The sequence below is a fragment of the Pseudorca crassidens genome, chromosome 2, assembly GCF_039906515.1.
Source record: "Pseudorca crassidens isolate mPseCra1 chromosome 2, mPseCra1.hap1, whole genome shotgun sequence".
NCBI lineage: Eukaryota > Metazoa > Chordata > Mammalia > Artiodactyla > Delphinidae > Pseudorca > Pseudorca crassidens.
In genome coordinates this window covers 43,464,650-43,486,212 of record NC_090297.1, presented here as the reverse complement: position 1 = coordinate 43,486,212, position 21,563 = coordinate 43,464,650, and the positions used below count along the sequence as shown (strand labels likewise).

Sequence of the window (21,563 nt, the reverse complement as noted above, 5' to 3'; positions counted from 1 at the left end):
TTGTTCTCTGTGGACTCATTCAGCCATTAATCCATTCAGCAGATATGTACTAAGCGCCTATTATTAAGTGCCAGGCACGTTCTAAACCCTTTAGGAACGTTTTACTTTCCACATTGCGATTTCTAACAGCTTTTCTCCCGGGGACTGCGACCTTGTAGCGGGGAAACCGAAAGCCAACAACAGAAAAACGTGAACACTCCTGTCCTCAGCGCCCTGAGGCTCTCAGTAATGATCTGAACCATGTGAACCTTCCATCTGCATGGCCCTTGTGAAGCAGTCGCATCTTTTCCTCATTTCAGCGTAGTGTTATGTAGCAAGCACCACAGGGAAGGCGGAGCAGCAGAAGTTATTACCCGATTTTACGGATGTAGCAGTTGCTCCCAGAGAGAAAGAGACTTGTCTAAGTCCCTTTTTGTGACTAAGCGGCCTGAGCTCCTACCCAGGACTTCTTTTCCCCAGAAGAGCTGCTCTTAACTGCTGGGCTCTCGTCCACCTTCTTTCCAGGAGGAGAGTGTAATGGCACCTCTTTTACTTTCTCTAGTCTAACCCCGGGATAGAAGGGCCTTCTTTTTTTTTTTTTTTTTGCGGTACTTGGACCTCTCACTGTTGTGGCCTCTCCCGTTGCGGAGCACAGGCTCCGGACGCGCAGGCCTAGCGGCCATGGCTCATGGGCCCAGCCGCTCTGCGGCATGTGGGATCTTCCCAGACTGGGGCACGAACCCGTGTCCCCTGCATCGGCAGGCGGACTCTCAACCACTGCGCCACCAATGAAGAGAAGGGCATTCTATTTTGACAGTTGGAAAAAGCACTGGACTTAGAGGCGTGAGATGCGAGATTCTTATCTTGGACTATCTGCAAATTGCAATGATCGGATATGGCAGTTTTCGATTTTAGTTATCTGTAAAAGTGGTACCCTCTTCCCTGCTGTATTGGGTGGTTGTGAATGCCATTGGAGGTTTCTGGTGTGAGATCATGTTTATCAAGTCCCTCTGCAACAGATTTTAATGTAACAAAGGGCGATATATGGACTTTAGAAGGTTTATGAATTCCCTGAAATTAAATGCAAAATTTTGTGTGAATTGTATGTGTTTCATAACATTCATCAAATTATTAAAAAAAAAAAAAGAATCACTGTCCCTTACACATAAATGCAAGGGACTGGGGAAGTGAATTGACCATTTTGCATTTTCTCACTTAATCCTCAGTAATTCTAGAATAGTGCCTGGTACAGAATGGATGATTAATAAATAAATATTGGTTGAATAAAAGAAAGTTTCTATTCGTTTGGCCAAAAAGTTCGTTTGGGTTTTCCGTAACATCTTATGGAAGTTCCCGAATGATCTTTTCCACCAATCCAATATCCCCATTTTGTGGGTAAGGAAATTAAGGCCCATTTGACCTTTCAGTCAGTGGCTGGGAAGCCTGGTTTATTGTAATAAGAATACCAGAAGCAAGCTGTCTTAGACATGTATTAACATTATCTACTTTCACACAAGGTGTTCTAAGGTAAGTGCTTAAGAGCACAGTCATTGGAATCCAGCTGCTCGGGGTTTGAATTAAGCATGTGCTATCCTGTATAACACTGGGACAACTTGCCATCTTGAAGTGCTAATAGCATCTACCTTTTATTCAGCAAATATTTATTACTGAGTGCCTGCCTTGCACTTAGTATGGACTAGCATTGTTCTAGGATTATTGTGAGGATTAAATGAGATAAACGTATCAAGAGTTTTGGTTCTACCTCTGTCTTACTGGATCAATAAATATCTGCTATCATTATTTTTACTGCAACTCCCTTATCTGTTTTCCTTGGGTGTGGCTCCTGGACTGGGTAGTGTGCATGTTCCAGATTTCTGGTATCTGCAACATTAGGAGCCTGTAGTGGGTATCTCCTAGAAGCCAAAGCCTTTGCTAGGCCAAGTCTGGCCTGCCTTTCCACTCCATTCATCACCGCTGTTGGGGAACCTTTTTGCTTACGGTGGATGAGATGCAGTGCTGGGTCGAGGGTAGGAAAGTGGTGTAACAGTGCAAAGAGGCCTGATATATACTATGATTTCCTTATGCTGCCTCTTCAGAAGGACTCCTGATTAATTTTTTGAACTTTTCATGGAAAAACAACCTGCATATAGAAAATGCACAAGTCATATACAGCTCAGTGAGTTTTCTTGAAGAGAACATACCTGTGTAACCAGCATCCAGTTCAAGAAACAACATGTCCAGCATCCCAGAAGCACTCCACTCCCCCACTGTGCTTCCTTTCAGTCACCAGGGTTTCCTTCTATTCTGACTTCTAACACCATAGGTTACTTTTACCTGTTTTTGACCTTTGTGTAAATGGAATCAGTATAGTATGTATTCTTTTGGCGTCTCATTTCTTTAGCTCATTGTTATTTTGTGAGATTTTCCCCACATGTGTGCAGTTGTGGTTGGTGGTTTCATTTCATTGCTGTATAGTGCTGCTATGAACATTCTGGTTCATGTCTTTTGATGATATGTTTGTTTTTCTGTTGGGTATATTCTGTTGGAATTACTGGGTCATAGGATATACATATGTTCAGCTTGAGTATATATACTGCCAAATTTCCAAAGTGGTTTTACCAATTTACATGCCCTCCAGCAGTGTATGAGAGTTTTGGCTGCTCTACATCCTTACCACACTTGGTATTGTCCTAATGATTTTTTTACAAACAGTTCATTCAGGACGTCCCTGGCGGTCCAGTGGTTAAGACTCCATGCTTCCAATGCAGGGGGTGTGGCTTCAATCCCTGGTTGGGGAACTAAATCCCACGTGCCGCTTGGCACGGCCAAAAAATTTAAAAAAACAAAAAAACCCAGTTCGTTCATTAATTTGTTCAGCTATTATGTGTGAAGTCCTAACCTAGGCCCTGGGGACGCAGTTATGAACAAGACAGACAAGGTCCCAAGATCCCTGCTCTTTTAGAATTTAACATTCTGATGTAGGAAGTACAACAAATAAGAAAGTAATATAATGTTTATGGCTTTGATAATAGGTCGGTGCAATAGAACATGACCTTAGGCAGTAGTATAAGGGGGTGGCGAGTAACTTTCCATTGGGTATCAGTGAAGGCCTATCTGAGGAAGTTTCACTGGAGCTGAGACCTGAGCCATCCCTGCAAAGATATTCAGGAAGAGAGAACAGCAACTGTGTAAGTCTGAGGGCACTAACAACCTCGGTCTGTTTGAGGTTTGGAAAAGCAGGCCTGGAGCATAGTGACAGGCTGAGTTGAGGCAGGTTATGTGGTCCAGGACCAGAGAGCCTTCCGATACCCCTGCCTTCTCACCCTTTGGTAAATCATCCAGCTTTGCACGCATATATGCTTATACTGGTCTCAGTGAACACAGCTCATGATCTAGAAAAGGAGTGTTAAATTTTATCTTGGCTTAGTTTTTGAAAGAGGGTGCATGCTTTAGTAACTAAAATACGGTTTCTATTTAAAGGTGTTGAAAGCATGGATTTGATGACCTTAGGTATACATGAGTACCTTAGGAGTATGGAGATGGCCCTTCTGTATGCCAGCTTTTAGTTTGAAAAAGTGCGATCCTTGTGCCAGTGTTATCAAATATCATAGACACTGTGACAAATCAGAGCATTTATCCTGCAGTTAGATTATTCGAGAATTGTAGAAAATGTGTTGGGAGAGTCCACTTTACTACAAAGCACTCTCAGCGATATTCCAATTTTTTTTAACGATGGAGCTTATTTACTTGCATCTTTTGTCTGTATCTCAGTAGCCTATTTTGCCTGATTTCATCGCGGAAAGGTGAAAAGTTACAAGTTTACTGATAGTTCCATGTTACCTCTTCCATTAAAAGGAACGTATATTGAAGGTAAGTTAGAGTTAATATATTTACTTGAACATTTATTGAGATTCAAACACTTTTACTAAGTTTTTGCCAAAAGATTATTACATATAATGAGTCCAAATGCATTTTTACTTGAGCACAAGTCTCCTACTTGTTTTAACTCATCAGTCTGCTGTTTGTTCATTTCTACAATGTATTTAATTAAAATTAGATTGATTTTAATAATACTGTGCTGTGAATCCTACTCTAAATGTTCTTAATAGTGATCATTCAGGCATCATTTGTAAGCTGTGCATTTACTAATGATTCAGTATCTTCTTTTTGCTAATTAGTTTCCTCAAATTATATTAAAAAATACCTTTTTTAAAAGCAGAAAATCTTATGGGTCAGAATGTTCCCAAGTAGAATGTAGGACATAATGCTACTGACTTTAGGAAACCAGATTATTTAATCAGGATGTCAATAATGCTATTCTAATTCTGTTGTTTTCAACATGGACTGAAATTATTGGTCCCTCTATCAGTAATTCAGAGAAATTCTGTCAGACTGGATTTAAAAAAAAAATTTTTTTAAACCCCAGTTTTGTCAAACTTTAGCTCTATAAGAAAGGCATTGAATTTAGAGGAAAGGATTGTTTTCTTAATAACTTAAACTTAAGATAATGAGTTGGCATTATTATTAGGACTCATAGATTGTAGCTTCCATATTGTAAAGAGGATTGTCAAATATGTTTGGAGTTTTCATTCTCATTTCAGAATTGTCAGTAAAAATGTCTTTTTTCCCATGTACTTTAATACAGTTGTTTCTTTTCAGCTATTCACAATATTAATATCTAGGACCTATCAGCTGCAAAGAAAAAGACCGCTTCCAACTGCCAGAGCAGAACAGGTTAGTGACCCTGGGGTTTTGTTTTGTTTTGTTTTTAAGGTAAGTGGAATGATACATTTGATAAAATCCATTGCCATTCCCCCAAATGCCCCTTGCATGTTTTTGCCTCCATCCCTTGGAAACCCTCATTTCATCCATCTTAGCAATAGCTACCCATTATTTAACATTCATTTTAGAAAACCCCTTTAAGAAATCGTTCCTCCCTGAACAGTCACAAGCCTGGTCCTCTACCTTGCAGTAGTCTCTCTGGCTTTCTCTTGGCTCTTTGCACTGTTAGTTGTCCTTTCGTGTGTTTATATTTTATCCCTACCTAGATTATAAATGTTATAAAGATACTTACAACTACTGTATCACTGTCTTTTAGTTTCACATTATTAGATGTTTCACATCTATCATTGTGTCTTGTACCTAGTAAGTACTTCTAAACATCTATAGTTTTTTACATTTTGACCTTTCTGTTTCCCTGGATAGGAAGAGATAAGGCATAGTACCAGATGATATTGAATTGCCTGTGTTTGATCTTCACAGAGCTTGACTTTTTCCTCAAAAAAGTTTTTTTTTTCCTAAGTCTAAAATGTGTGGGAGTGTAGCAGGGGCAGAAAAGAAGGCTGAACCCATTGAAAGCAGGGACTGGTCCCTAGAATCCATCAGAGCATGTCATGTTAACTCAGAGTTAGTGACTTTTACACAGGAGCCATGGCCTACCGTCCTACAAGGCTGAGGACCAGACAAACTTATTCATGGATTGGCAAGCCATTGGATCGAAAACTGCACTACCAAACCTACAAGTGAGTGATAGAGTCCTTTGGTGGACTGGAACTAATAGCTTCTTCAAGCTGAGCTGTTAATAACTTGTATCCAGGGTGTTTTAGGTACTATAGGTTGAGGATTGAGGGACAGTGAATATGAATTGATTGTAAGGGGGTGTGGGTTTGTTTGATGAAAGAAGATGTTAGCATAAATATAGCAGCTAGTGATACAGGAAGATATTATGTCAGGTTAATAAAATTTGATATGTATGATAATGTCATATCTATTTAAGATAGGTTCTGTATAACTCTGCATGATAACAGGGTAGGATGGATGTTGTTACTACATCCTCTTAGCCCAAGACATCTCTGAACAATCTGATGTTTTTACTGGGCGGCTTTCATGTCTTAGGAAGCCTTTGTTGTTCTTTGTCAATAACTGAGAGAAGTTAGGGTTCATCCTAAGTCCTCTGGATTAATCACCCATGCTAAAACAATTCATTCAATTCATGTTATCTACTCTTGCTTGTGATTTTACTGGTAAATTGGTTTCTAGTAGGATTGGTCAGAAGAGAGAAACTATTCAGGGGGTTTTCTAGTTACAGAGCATATTCCTCTGTGCCCAGGGGTCTGAAGAGCTTGGCCCACCCTAAGAGATTTCCTAACATGTTTCTCTGTTATTTCCTAGAGAAATGAGTGTGAAAATAGAAGGTCGTTTGCCTGAGATTGACCTCCAGGTTGGACAGTTTGTGTTGATTGAAGGGGATGATGATGAAAATCCGTATGTTGCTAAATTGGTTGAGTTGTTTGAAGACGGTGAGTTTGGGGCTGGAATGAAAAGTATTCCTTGTCACTAATGATTGGGAAGTGCTCCGTGGTGGGAACAGGGGTGGTTACTGATTCTTCTGTTCATAGCAGTATATAGGGTGTGCCTATGGGCTCACTTAAGCACCAGCTGTACCCTCTTCCACCTAGTGAATGTCCTTGCTCACTAGAGCAATATTGGGTAAAAATGGGAATGGAGGGCTCAAGAATTTAGCTTTTGCATTATTTTTAGGAGGGGGTAAGAATGGCCATGAAGGCAGGATTGTTGGAGTGGAGAGAAAGGATGGATTTAGGAAGAAGGAGGAAAGGAAATAATAGGTGATTTGCACTCTAGTAGAGACGTGTCCTTAAATTTTGGCATGAGGAAGTTAGTAACTTTGCAAATGCAAAGTTACTTTTACTAGGGAGGCAGTAAATTGGATTGGGTAGGTGTATCACTTGATTGACGTTCAGTCAGAAAAACAGAAACACTTTAGGTGTTTTATTTACCCAGAGGGACTTGTGTATAAGTGTTGAAAAGGCTGGAGAAGCAAACAGTGGTGTTTCCCAGAGATCAGTAAGTGCAGAAAGCCAGTACTACCCTTAAGGCTAGAGGAGCAAAAGGGAAGGTAGTGTGAACTGGTGCCTGCAAGGCCACACTCACAGCCGTAGCTGATTTTCTCAGCTGTTAGCCCTCTGCAGACCAGAGAAGAGCACAGAAAAGTGGGAATGGAGTGGAACTCCGAAAGGAAGATGAAAAAGGATAGTAATTTAAACTATTACAAAACTGCTTCTTTCCAAAGCTAGGAGAGGCGTATGTGGAAGTTAGTCCTAGTCCTGTGGCAGTTTGTATGCCTAAAAGAAGGAACTGATAGAGTGGATGAAGGTACTTTACATTATAGAGATAGGGAGGATATTCAACAAGTATGGAGGAAAACTTCATCAAACTAACATCCACCAGGCAGAGCACATCAGCAGGATGGGCTTTTGTATTTGAGGTTTGGGCCTTTGTGTATAGATTTTAGAACCATGTATTGTGCTACATTGGATGGCTTCAGTCTTTCTCTGAAGAGAGCTAAGGAAGAGAAGAGGCAGTGATGATGGTGGCACTAATGAGTACATGTCCTTTCACTTGGAGCTAACACTGGTATGGAGTGATGTTAATGGTATATTATGATGATAAAGCTGAAGATTGCAAGCATATGTTTGCCAGAAGTCATCTCAGTGGCTGATGCTCTGAGTCTTGCTAGGAGTTTTGTTTTGATTTGCAAAATTTGTTCAGTAACTGTGATTAGAATTGCTCCTCTCAAATGCCTCATACAATTTATGTGATGACCGATAGCACCATTTGGACGTGGAGCAAAGTGAGAAGAACGTGGGTGCTGGGTGTAGTCAGATTGCCGCTGGTTCGTCTTGTGACCTTTGACAAATTATTTAAGGGCCCTGAAATGTGATCACTTCACCGGTAAAAGGGAGACAGCCATAGTACCTACCTTGTAGGATTACTGTGAGGATTAAGATAACGTTTATTATCTTCAACCTTACCTTTTCCATCTACCCCTCCCTAGATTCTGAACCTTATTCCAAGAAACGTGCTCGAGTACAATGGTTTATCCGGTTCTGTGAAGTCCCTGTCTGTAAACAGCATTTGCTGGGCCGGAAGCCTGATGCACAAGAGATATTCTGGTATGATTACCCTGCCTGTAACAGCAACATTAATGCCGAGACCATCATTGGCCACGTGCAGGTAGGTGATGCCTTGATCCTCAGTTCTATCCTGAAGCTTATTTCTGGCTGATTCCTAAGCTTATTACTGGCTCTCATTTACCTCACGGAAACGCATTTTTCCTGTTTGTCACCTCCTCTGCTTGCCTGCCTGCTTCCTTTCAACAACAAATATTTATCGAGAGCACTTACCATGTGTTAGGAGCCTCCTGGAGGAAGTGACATTACGTTGTGACCTGAGGGATGAGCAGGACTTAGCAGGTGTATCTCAGTGGGAAATTATATTTAGCTGTGATTGTGGCAGGCATAAAGCACTTTGAGGCTGAATATCCTTGCTTAAATGAGGACTTCACCTTGAGTGAATCAGTACAAGGAGTGTAATTGCTCCAGGCAAACGTGTGTTATGAGATTTTATGATAAATCAGGTTTAAAGAGTTGTAGGCTGAATTGAGACACTGGTTTGGAGACTAGGATATGGGTTATTTCTCAAGCTACTTTAGGCCCCCAAAATGGGATTAGATCCGGATGTGAAGTGTGGTCACATGGTGACTAGGTGGTTGGTAGGGCAGGGAGACCATGGCTTGGCATGACTATAGTCAGATTTTTCTACTCTATGGGCCCAGCATATCATGTGCCACAGAATAATTTATCTCTGAGTTAAATGAGTGAAGAGGTGAAAGGCAGATGTAGAAGTTGAAGCAGCAAGATGGGTGGATTTGGAAAGGTAGGGGGCATGTTTAGGCAGGAGCACAATGGTGGGAATGAGCAGGACTGTGACAAGCCAAGCTCGACTAGTGGTGGGAAGCCCTTTTGAAGAGCACTGAGCACACAGGAGGTAAAGTGGGGTCAGATTTTAGAAGGTAGTGAAAATCAGTTTAAGTAATCTGATCTTGCAGAGTGGGTAGCCATTGTAGACTATTGAGCAGGGGGGCATGCTTAGAGAAGTTTTTATGGGGAAACTTGGCATGGGTGAATAGAATGGACTAGAAAAGAAAACATGAGATATGGATATCAGCAAGGAGGACTCTGTGGAAATATGCTATGCCATGTCCATGCCTCTTTTGTTTAGAAAAGTAATTGTTCCAGGTTAAGAATGCAGACTTAAATGCTCTTTAATCATAGCTCTCATAGAGCCTTCGTTGACTCTTTGGGTTCTTATTTCTTTATATCATCCATACTTCCTAAATTCAGGTAGTAGCTTTAGCCCCAGATGAAGTGATACCTATGGATCTGAAAAATGAGAAGACATTCTTTGTTAAACTATCTTGGAATGAGAAAAAATTCAAACCACTACCTCCAGAACTATTTGCACAGTTGGATAAGCTACAAGAAGGCAACCCTAGATGCCAGAAGTCCATGGAAGCCAAAACTAAAAGTACAGAAAGCCCTTCTTGGACCACAGCAGAACATGTGGTCAAAAGGATTGAATCAAGGCACTCCACCTCCAAATCTCGCCAAACTCCTTCCCATCCTGTCACCCCAAGGGCAAGGAAGAGGCTGGAGCTCAGCAGTAAGTGTAAAATGGGTCACAGTGGGCAATACTGAGGCTAAAGGAAAATGATAAAATATTAATTCATGCTATAGTATTGAGTTAGTGCAGCAGTGAGCCAAGTACTAATTGGACGTCTCTTGAAATATATATCACATAAGATTTACCGTTTTAATCTTTTTTTTTTTTTTTTTTTGTGCGGTACGTGGGCCTCTCACTGTTGTGGCCTCTCCCGTTGCGGAGCGCAGGCTCAGCGGCCATGGCTCACGGGCACAGCCGCTCTGCTGCATGTGGGATCTTCCCGGACTGGGGCATGAACCTGTGTCCCCTGCATCGGCAGGCGGACTCTGAACCACTGCGCCACCAGGGAAGCCCCATTTTAATCATTTTTAAATGTACAGTTTAGTGGCATTAAGTGCATTCACATTGTTGTATAACCATCCCCATCATCTTCTGAAACAATCTCTCCAACCATTAAGCAATAACTTCCCATTCCCTCATGCCCCTTCCTCTGGTAGCCACCATTCTACTTTTTGTCTCTGAATTTGACTTCTCCAGATACCTCATGTAAGTGGAATCATACAGTATTTATTCTTTTCTGACTGGTTTAATAAAGTTAGTATAATGTCCTCAAGATTCATCATGTTGTAGCATGTGTCAAAATTTCCTTTTTTAAAAAATTGAGATATAATTGACATTTAGCATTATAACATATTAGTTTCATGTATACAACATAATGATTTGATATTTGTATATATTGTGAGATGATTACCACAGTAAGTTTAACTAACATCCATCACCATATGTGCAGCTACTATGGAAAACAGTATGGAGGTTCTTTAAAAAACTAAAAATACAGTTGCCATGTGATCCAGCAATCCCACTCCTGGGTATATATCTGGAGAAAACTCTAATTTGAAAAGATACATACACTCCAGTGTTCATAGCAGCACTATTTACAATAGCCAAGACATGGAAACAACCTAAATGTCCATTGACAGATGAATGGATAAAGATGTGATATATTTGTATATATATGTATACAAAGGAATACTACTGAGCCATAAAAAAGAATGAAATAATGCCATTTGCAACAACATGGATGGACCTAGAAATCATCATACTAAGTGAAGTAAGTCAGAGAAAGACAACTACCATATAACATCACTTATATGTGGAATCTAAAATATGACACAAATGAAATTATTTACAAAACAGAAACAGATCCACAGACATAGAAAACAAACTTATGGTTACCAATGGGGAAAGGGGGTGGGGGAAGGGTAAATTAGGAGTTTGAGATTAGCAGATACAAAGTACTATATATAAAATAGATAAACAGCAAGGTTCTATTGGGCAGCACAGGGAGCTATATTCAACATCCTGTGATAAACCATAATGGAAAAGAATATATATATATAGAACTGAATCACTTTGCTATATACCAGAAACTAACACAACAATGTAAATCAACTATACTTCAATTTAAAAAAAAAGAAACATCTGTCATGATACATAGTTACAGTTTTTTGTCTTGTGATGTGAACTTTTAAGATTTACTCTCTTAGCAACTTTCAAACATGCAACACAGTATTAATTGTAGTCACCATGCTGTACATTACATCCCCATGACTTATTTATTTTATAACTGGAAGTTTGTACCTTTTGGCTACCTTAACCCATTTTGCCCAATTCCTCAACCACTGCCTCTGACGACCACCAATCTGTTCTCTGTATCTATGAGCTTGGTTTTCATTTTTGTTTTTGTTTTTTAATTTAGATTCCATATATAAGTGAAATCCTATGGTATTTTGTCTTTCTCTGTGTGATTTATTTCACTTAGCATAATGCCCTCAAGGTCTATCTGTGTCAGAAATAACAAGATTTCCTTCCTTTTTATGGCTGAGTAATATTCCATTGTATATACATACCACATTTTCTTTTATTTTTTTAAAGTTTATGTAAGATTGGCTTCATTTATTTCTTTTTTTAAAAATATTTATTTATTTAATTGGCTCCGTGGGTCTTAGCTGCAACACATGGGATCTTATTTGCATCATGTGGGATCTTTAGTTGCAGCATGAGGGATCTTTAGTTATGGCATGCTAACTCTTAGTTGTGACATGAGAGATCTAGTTCCCTGACCAGGGATTGAACCCGGGCCCCCTGCATTGAGAGTGCGGAATCTTAGCCACTGGACCACCAGGGAAGTCCCACATACCATATTTTCTTTATCCATTCATCCATTGATGCACATTTAGGTTGTTTCCATATCTTGGCAATTGGAAATAATGCTACAGTGAACATGGGGGTGCATTTGTCTTTTCAAGTTAGTGTTTTTGTTTACTTCAGATAAGTATGCAAAAGTGGAATTGCTGGATCATATGGTAGTTTTTTGTTTGTTTTAAATAAATTTATTTATTTATTTTTGGCTGCATTGGGTCTTCGTTGCTGCGCGCGGATTTTTCTAGTTGCGGTGAGTGGGGGTTACTCTTTGTTGTGGTGCATGGGCTTCTCATTGCGGTGGCTTCTCTTGTTGCGGAACACAGGCTCTAGGTGTGTGGGCTTCAGTAGTTGCAGCACACAGGCCCTAGAGCACGCTGGCTTCATTAGTTGTGGTGCACAGGGTTAGTTGTTCCGCAGCATGTGGGATCTTCCTGGACCAGGGCTCAAACCTGTGTCCCCTGCATTGGCAGGCGGATTCTTAACCACTGCGCCACCAGGGAAGTCCCTCATATGGTAGTTTTATTTTTAGCTTTTTGAGGATCCTCCATACTGTTATCCATAGTGGCCGCACCAATTTACATTCCCACCAACAGTGCATAAGGGTTCCCTTTTCTCCATATCCTCGCCAACACTTGTTATTTGTTTTCTTTCTGATGATAGCCATTCTGACAGGTGTGAGGTGATACTTCATCTTGATTTTCATTTCTCTGATGATTAGTGACATTGAGCACCTTTTCGTGTACCTATTGGCCATCTGCATAGCTTCACTTGGAATAATGTCTATTCGGGTCCTCTGTCCATTTTTTAATCTCATTGTTTGTTTTCCTGCTATTGTATGAGTTCTTGATATACTTTGGATATTAACCCCTTATCAGATATTTGATTTGCAAATATTTTCTCCCATTCAGTAGGTTGCCTTTTCATTTTGTTGGTGGTTTCCTTGATGTCCAGAAGCTTTTTAGTTTGGTGTAGTCCCACTTGTTTGTTTTTACTTTCGTTGCCTTTGTTTTTGGTGTCAGATCCAAAAAATCATCATCAAGATCCATGTCAAGGAGCTTATGACCACCTGTGTTTTCATCTAAGAGTTGTATGGTTTCAAGCCTTACATTCAAGTCTTTAATCCATTTTGAATTAATTTTTGTGTATGATGTAAGATAGTAGTCCAGTTTCATTCTTCTGCACGTTTCAATTCTTCTGTCCAATTTTTCCAGCATCATTTAATGAAGAGTCTGTCCTTTCCTTATTGTATGTTCTTGGCTCCTTTGTTGTAAATTAATTGGTCATATATATGTGAGTTTGTTTCTGGGCTTTCTATTTTGTTCCATCGATCTGTGTGTGCCAAAACCATACTGTTTAGATTACGGTAGCTTTGTAATATAGTTTCAAATCAGGGATTGTGATGCCTCCAGGTTTGTTTTTCTTTCTCAAGATTGCTTTGGCTATTTGGGGTAAAATTTCCTTTCTGTTTAATTTTTTGAGGAACCACCGTACTCTTCCATAGCAGCTGCATCATTTTACATTCTTATCAGTAACACACAAGAGTTCCATTTCCCCACATTGTCACCAACTATTTAGATCTTGTTATTATGTTGTTTTATATTGTTATTTTCTGTGGTTTTGATTGTAGCTATGCTAATAGGTGTGAGGTAGTATGTCATTGTTACATTTCTCTAATGATTAGTGATGTTAAGCCCTGTAATTAGCTAATTCTTCAAGAGCTTAGCTACTAAGGTGACATTGCTTTTAGATCCTTAGTGGAGGAGTTAAGAAATATATATATATATATATTTGTTATAGTATTAAAACTCTTTAAATTCATACTCATACTTCTAATCTATACTATGGGGTTCTTTCCATCCTTCCCACATTCCATAATTCCAAATCAAAATTGATTTGCAGTTTTTATGCCTTTAGAATATATTCCACTGAGGGAGTAATGTTACTTTGATTAAATTTTTTTCTTCCACCAATGGTTATTTTATTGGTGATATACAGTTAGGTTCTTTCATTTCTGTTTAATTCTAGGGCTTTTCCCATCTTTGATTTTCAAAACATTTAAAACATTAGCATAGTTAAAGAGTCAAAACTATTTAAGACAAGTGTACTCAGATAAGCCCCATTCCTTTCTTTACCCTTGCTCCCTGTTTCTACCTCATCTTTTGTAGGTAATCAATTTTATCAGTTTCTGGTTTATTTTTCCTTTGGTTTTTGCAAATATCAACAGATAAATCAAAACACACACAGACATATATACACACAGTCATATACAAACATGCATATAATTTTTATTTTATTATAGTTTTATTTCCCATTCTTTCTTACCCAGTAGGGTATTATACTGGATGTATTCTTTTCCATTTTAACTTTTTTCACTAATGATATATCTGAAAGGTACTCCATGGCTGTTCTGAGAGCTCATCCTCATCCTATTATGTGTCCTTAATTTTTCTATTTATGTGCCAAGTTCATTGAGTATAAGTTATTTGCATTCTTGATAGCTCCTTAGTAGGAGCTATCAAGAATACAAATGTTTAGGAGCTGAATATAAACATATAAACCATTTTGGAAATGCAGAAGACTACTAGAGAAATAATTTGTAATACCACCATTTAGAAATAATTGAGTGTTTTTTTCACTGTTGATTTTGTAGGACCTTGAAAGTTAGGGTAAAAAATTTAAACTTGACACAGTTACATAATTAGATGAGGCAGATATGATGAAAATATTTTGGATTGTTTTTGACAGAAAGATGGGGAAATGAGGCATGAGGGAGACTAGGACTTTGGGACATTTTTACATTAATCTAGACATGAGTTACCCTCATATTTACCACACAGGTACTAGATGACTTCTTACCTTGTCTGCAGCTATTCCACACACACCCTGTGCTGTGACTAAAGTGAACTCCTCTGCCCAGTGCTTTCCTGCCTCGTTGCCTTAGCTCACATCAATCTCATTTATTCTCTCCACTTATTCCCCTCCTTCCCCCTTCAACTCTGTTGAAATTTTGCCTTTCTTTCAAGGTCTGTCTCAAAAGCCACGTTTATTAGCACTTAGGTGCTTTAGGACAATTTTTAAACTTCATACTATAGACGTTTATGTGTATCATCTGCCCTGTTACTTTTGGCTGCGTTGGGTCTTCGTTGCTGCATGCGGGCTTTCTCTAGTTGCAGCGAGCAGGGGCGACTCTTCATTGTGGTGCACGAGCTTCTCATTGCGGTGGCGTCCTTGTTGCAGAGCAAGGGCTCTAGGCACGTGGGCTTCAGTAGTTGCAGCTCGCAGGCTCAGTAGTTGCGGCATGAGGGCCCTAGAGCATGTGGGCTTCAGTAGTTGTGGTGTGCAGGCTCAGTAGTTGTGGCTTGTGAACTCTAGAGCGCAGGCTCAGTAGTTGTGGTGCACGGGCTTAGTTGCTCCGCAGCATGTGGGATCTCCCCAGACCAGGGATCGAACCCATGTCCCCTGCATTGGCAGGCAGATTCTTAACCACTGAGCCACCAGGGAAGTCCCACATATCTTTTAATAGCTCAATTGCTATCTGTGAATGAATGTCCAGGTTCTTGGTGCCTTTGGTCATGGTGAGAGAGGAGCAGATCCAAATGTGGCTCTGTGTATTCTTAGAACCCAGTTGGTTACCCCCCACCCCCACCCCCGGGGACCCATCTTCTCTCTGTTGGTAGATATAATCTGGGTTAAGAAAAATCTAGGACTTGGTATTACTCAACAGAGTCTCATTGGTATAAATTTTTTCAGATGTTGTTGAATGGGGCCTGAGGATGTGCAGTATCACCCTGGTTGAGAACCACTCTTCTGGTAGATTACTTCACAGAAAACCTGACCTGAACATTTATCTATAAAGGCTCATTTAACTGTTGGCTTATGGTTCTAGCTAGCAAAATTACTCGTAGAATTTAAGAGAGAGACTAAAAATAATAAGAGCTACCTGGCACAGGAAAAGAAAGCATAGAATAATTCAAAATATGGATAATTCATGTCTTTGTATCACTCAGTGAATGAGTTTATCTATAAAGATATTAGGTGTGTATATAGTGCTAGTTATAAAATTCACACATTGTCTATGGTGATTTCTCTTGAACTTAGGTTTCCCTAGGACACATAACACTAGGATTTCCCAGCAGACTTCATGGGCCTCGTTGGAGTCTCCTGGAAGAATGAAACGGAAAGTGGCCTTCTCTGAGATCACCTCGCCTTCAAAGAGGTCTCAGCCTGATGGTCCTCAGAACTCATCTGCAGCTCTGAAAACCCCAGAGAAAGCTGGAGAGATTCAGCAGTGTTGGGCCGAGGATGACAAGAAGGCTTCACCTGATGGTTGCATGATCCTGAGAACTCGAGTCCCAGCTTTGAAAACGATAGAGACTAGTGAAGAAAGAACATTTACTCCTGTCAGGGGGGGACAGAAATCCTTGGTGGTGCCTTCTGTGATTCTGAAACCAGAAAACATCAAAAAGAGGTAACTGGGGATGCTTCCCTGCCTCCCACAGAGCAAATCGAGATCCTTCACATGATGTGAAAAGTGTGGGTCACAGCTGATAAATCTGCCTGTGTCACAGAATCACCAGCTTTTCCAAAATACAGATTTCTAAGCCTTTCCCTAGATGTAGGAAATCAACCTCCAAGCGTTGGGCCCAGGAATCTGCATTTTGAGATGCTCTTTGGGTGATTCTGATATACCCAGCTGTCCTTTGGGGATCACGGCTCCAGAAGATAATTTCCCAAACCTGAACTGCTTCACAGTCCTGGATTTCATTACTTGCTGTGGCTCTTTGCCACATTTTAACAGTGATTTTCTTAGGTTTTTGGGTTTTTTTCTTTTAAACTGGAAGCCATTTTCAAATACATACAGTACAAGAAGATAATGCATCTAGAAAAGACTCTGCAGTTTGACATTGGGCGATGTTTATAAATAATGGGCTGCACAGGGAATGTGACGAGCCTGAAATGGCAATGTTTCCTGCTCAGAAACTGCAGCACCTGGCTTACCTAGTTTGCTTGATAAATGCTTTGTATTGAAAATATGGCTGCATTTCTGCTAACCTTGAGTGGACAGTAAATTCATTGATATGTCAGAAATTAAAAAAGGATAAGAAACTCTGCCTAGGATTAGTATGTTCTGATCTCTAGTTGGGAGAGGTGATGAGTCTGATTTAAATGATAAGCTTTTGGCAAACTTTAATCTCTGGGTTTGAGTCAAACTTCAGTTACAGACTTTTTAGCACAGTGTGATTAGCTCCTTCCAAAGTAGCTGCAGAAAGAATAGGAGCCAATCAGGCTACCTGACTATCTTCTAGTCCTGCTGCTGATCCCCGGTGCCCCAAACTGCTTTCCATAACCTTGCTGTGGTATCTTGCAGGGAGGCCAAAGAACCAGTTCAGGATGAAGCTACCTCTACTCCCCGTTGTCGTATCCGCAGAAAGAGCTCTCTCTTGACTTTGAATCGGATTAGGCAGCAGCTTAGGTAAGACTGCTGCTTGGCAGGCATAAAAACATCCTGCCATTTGTGAAATCTATAATCCTATTTCTTAAATCCTCTTTTTATTTCTTGTTTGTTGTTTGCTAATCCATGGAAATTCTCCTTTACCTAGTATGTCTGGAATTATGTTAATTTCACATAAACGTCATAGTTTGAAAGAGGCAAGAAACACTGCCCTGGCCTTAGGTGGCTCCCAGGGCCCCATAATCGTCACACCCAGCAAGACTGTTATTGTGGTGCCTAAGGGCATGAACTTTGATTCTGATAGACTTGGATTTGAACCTGGGCTTTGTCATTTACTATCTGTGTAACCTTGGGAAGGTTACTTAACATTTCTAAACCTTGGATTCCTCATCTATAAAATGGGAATAATAATAAACAAGTCACAAAGTTGTGCAGGGTTTAATGAGATAATATAAATAAAGCCCTTAATAGAGCTTCCCGGTAGCAAGAGCCCAAGAAGAGGAGCACATCTGAAATTGCTCCGTTGCAGGAGAGACTCTGCAATACCTCGAATCCACACTGATCTGTTAGGAGCTTCTTATGTAGACTTCAGACATCAAATATCAGAAAATAATGTGTCCTACCATTCAGGTTTTTAGGTAATAGTAAAAGTGACCAAGGAGATGAAGAGTTTCTGCCGGTAGCCGAGATTTCAGACTCTGACAGTGAGGAGGAAGAGGCTTCCACACCCCCTCTTCCAAGGAGAACACCCAGCAGTGTGTCCAGGAACCTACGCTCTTCCATGAAGTCACCCTTACAGACCCCCTCCAAGACACCAAAGAAAACCGTAAGGTTCTTTTAGGTTTATTTCTAGTAATTTAGAAATTGTGGTGACTGAGGTCACACAACTAATAACAGCTGGGTTTTGAGCATAGGTCTGTCATATTCAAAGCTATGCCACTTGGAGTATTCATGGAGGAAAGGTTCTTTTTTTTTAAATTTAATTTTTATTTTATATTGGGGTATAGTTGATTTACAATGTTGTGTTTCAGGTGTACAGCAAAGTGGTTCAGTTATATATATATACATATATCCATTCTTTCTTAGATTCTTTTTCCATATAGGTTATTACAGAGTATTGAGTAAAGTTCCCTGTGTATTCATGGAGGAAAGGTTCTACGTGAACCCTAGGACTGAAAATGAACCCAGTGGACAGTGATAAAATTTGAGTCCAAGTTCCTTTTAAGATACGGAACCAAATGGCCAATAGCCAGACTGCCTGAGGGAAGGACAAGAACTGTAAGAACGGACTCCTCATCTTTGCATTTCCCTTGAAAGCTGGCAGAGGGCTTTGTGTGTAGTCAGTGCTCCGTGTCATTGGTTTTGTTGTGCCACTCAATGCACTTGAGGAATAGGGAGCACTACTAGGTGTTGGGAATGAATTGTGTGAAACATGGAAGAGGTAAATGGATGTCTCTCTGCTTTCTGTGGAACTTTAGCAGAGCATTGAAAGCTATTAAGAAAAGAGGGTCTTACTGTGTTCAAACATGTTTGAGAAATGTTTGGATTAAACAAAGTTAAATTGGTTTCATTATCACATGACTTTTCAAGGCCATTAACTTATTAGTGTTATTGTGAGGGCATTAGTATATTAGGAAACATTTTTCGTAGCGCATCTTGTTCTTTAGAACAATTTAGAAATGCCTAATTAGGGACCTTTCTAAAGCTGATCTCCATTTTCCCATATCAAGAAAAATGTGATTGGGCTTGGGTTGAAGTCAAAGAAAAGACCTTTAGGGAAGGAAATCCAATAGATCGGCTTTGGACGAGGCAGTCTTGTAGAATAGCTCACCCGGATGATCTGGTTTGATTGCATCTCCTGGGTCCCACCCAGAAGAAGGGATTTAGGGGTGGGGCAGGGGCCTCTTAGCATAATAAAAGAGTCAGAAGTCCACTTTTTTTCCTTAAAAAAAAAAAAACCTTCTCAGCAAGGTTTGTTATTATTTTCCTGTTTTCTCCAGAGTTAATAGATGTTAAGCTGTTAACAGGGTCTAAATGCTGTTCTGCGTTTGGGAAGAGGTGTAGAGACTATCACTTTATAGCTTGGCTACAAGCAGAGGGTGGGTAGGTGAAATGCCCCCACAAAAGGGAGTGCTTTGTGGAAACACCATGAATACTACTGGGTAGCAGGCCTGCTCTAATGAGCCAGCAGCAAGGAAAAAAAGAGAATGGTGAAATCGGTCTGTGGGCCTAAACTGAATGACCCTATGGTTCGAAGTGGAAAAATCTAGGGAGGTTTCTTCCAGTACCGTGTAGTGGATCGTGGAAGTTCTGAGCTAAAGATTGACCATATTTTCAAAGAAGGCTAGAGGAAGATGTTTTTTATTTATATTTTTTAAAGATGCTTTTTTATATTAATCAGTGAATGCAACTCGTGGGGGCAGAATAGAGGAGGATCTTAGGAATCAAACCCAGTTTATGCTGCTACTGTACCCTATTTGGGCAGAGTATTTAGGATTTTTTAATAATTTGCCTTTCTTTGAAGATAGTATTTTACTTTGAAAAGTATTTAATCCATACTTTTATTCATTCTTTCCTCAGACTGACATTGTTTTCAAATCCTAATACTATAGTAAATTAGAAATAAGAAATTGTGTTTGGACGATGAACAAAATGTATATGTAATGTAGGAGAGAAAGGGAGAATCTTGGTAATTTATATAGGAAGGAACTAAGAGGAATTCACTACCTCTTTTCTTTTTATCAGCTCATCACGAATCAGATTTGCTGATGCATCCTGGATGGAGTTTTGCTTTGTTTTTTCCTTCTGAAATATGTTCTGTCTCTCTCTTTTTTTATTTTGGAGTATAGGTGATTTACAGTGTTGTGTTAGTTTCAGGTGTACAGCAAAGTGATTCAGTTATACATATACATATATCCATTCTTTTTCAGATTCTTTTACCATATAGGTTATTTTTTATTTTATTTTATTTTTTTGCGGTACCCGGGCCTCTCACTGTTGTGGCCTCTCCCATTGCGGAGCACGGGGCCTAGCCACTCCACAGCATGTGGGATCTTCCCAGACTGGGGCACGAACCCGTGTCCCCTGCATTGGCAGGCGGACTCTCAACCACTGCGCCACCAGGGAAGCCCTACCATATAGGTTATTACAGAATATTGAGTAGAGTTCCCTTTACTCTGCAGTAGGTCCTTGTTGATTATCTAAATGTTCTGTCTTTTGAATACAGCCCGAGCCCAGAACACCACGTCACGCCACTCCCCGGATCCGCAGCCGAAACCTGGCTGCCCAGGAGCCCACCAATGTGCTGGAGGAGGCCCGGCTGAGGTGACGCCGCTCGGGGGCCCCTGCTTTCATTCAGATGAGCTGGGAGTGCTTTGTAGTCATTGGTGTACATAATAAAGGTAGAGAGTAAGATGAACGTGTGTGTCTAGAAAGAAGAAACCTCAAGCAGTGTCTGGGTGAGCTACTGTGGACAGGCTCTGGGAGGAGTCTGCAGTCCACTGCCACCACTTTCTCAGGGTTGGAAGGTGATGAGTCAGGACACTGCTTCTCAGTTGCGGTACCCTTTAGAACTGCGTGGGGACTTTTTCAAAATACATAAGCCTAGATCCTGCCAGAAATCAGCTGAATCAGAATCTCATGTGGGATGAGGTCCACCCATGTGATTTGAGGAACCTCCCCAGGTGATATGTACTCTTAGTTAGAAGCACTGAGTTGGGTGATTTGTCTGGGTAGAGAAAGGCCAAATGAAGAAGTTTAAGAATGAAGGCATTCCCTTGGATGTGAGATTAAGGTTTCAAATAGAAACTATAGATAAATCTTTTCCATTTATTATTGAGTAGATAGTAAAATGCTTCTAAAGTCCTCCTTTTCTCTCATTTACCACCAACTTTAGGCTGCATGTTTCTGCTGTACCTGCGTCTCTTCCCTGTCGGGAACAGGAATTCCAGGACATATACAACTTTGTGGAAAGCAAACTCCTTGACCATACTGGAGGGTGAGTCATGTTGAGGAAGCAGGATGCTCAGGGCAGAAGGCCCTGCTAGCGTACCACCTCAGGTGCTGTAGTTCACCCAAGCGGTCTTTCCCTGGTGTCAGAACAGGCAAGGCCATTGCTGAAGCCTAAGCTTCTGAAGCAGTTTTTGTTGTCAAAGTAATTCTATAGAATTCTGTCTTACAGAGAAAATGACACTGGCCTTTTTTGGGTGGGCACTTGGCATACAGCATTGCTTATAGAATGAATCGTTCTATATAAACAGGTCCTGCTCTGATCAGCTTCCAAGGATGGTCCTTACTGCTCCCACCTCCACATTTCAGGGGCCTCTGTCCTTCCTTCAGCACACATTCTCATACTCATTCATAACTGATGATAGTGTCAGGCAGCTGCACAGACCTAGCCCGGGGT

At 40.4% G+C, this 21,563-nt stretch overlaps 1 protein-coding gene across 4 annotated transcripts in view; it reads left to right on the top strand.

Moving 5' to 3' along the window:
• ORC1 (origin recognition complex subunit 1) overlaps nt 1–21,563 on the top strand; it is a 34,205-nt gene that overhangs the window by 384 nt on the left and 12,258 nt on the right. For 2 of the 4 annotated variants that reach the window (XM_067726120.1, XM_067726116.1), the window contains exons 2-12: nt 3,751–3,849; nt 4,639–4,713; nt 5,405–5,501; nt 6,151–6,278; nt 7,835–8,017; nt 9,187–9,501; nt 15,805–16,174; nt 17,075–17,179; nt 17,789–17,984; nt 20,385–20,482; nt 21,054–21,155. In XM_067726120.1, coding sequence (XP_067582221.1) covers nt 5,410–5,501; nt 6,151–6,278; nt 7,835–8,017; nt 9,187–9,501; nt 15,805–16,174; nt 17,075–17,179; nt 17,789–17,984; nt 20,385–20,482; nt 21,054–21,155 — 1,589 coding nt within the window. In that variant the 5' untranslated portion in view covers nt 3,751–3,849; nt 4,639–4,713; nt 5,405–5,409. Of the gene's footprint in view, nt 1–3,750; nt 3,850–4,638; nt 4,714–5,390; nt 5,502–6,150; nt 6,279–7,834; nt 8,018–9,186; nt 9,502–15,804; nt 16,175–17,074; nt 17,180–17,788; nt 17,985–20,384; nt 20,483–21,053; nt 21,156–21,563 lie in introns of all 4 variants that reach the window. The other 2 variants (XM_067726117.1, XM_067726119.1) reach the window with 2 other exon arrangements.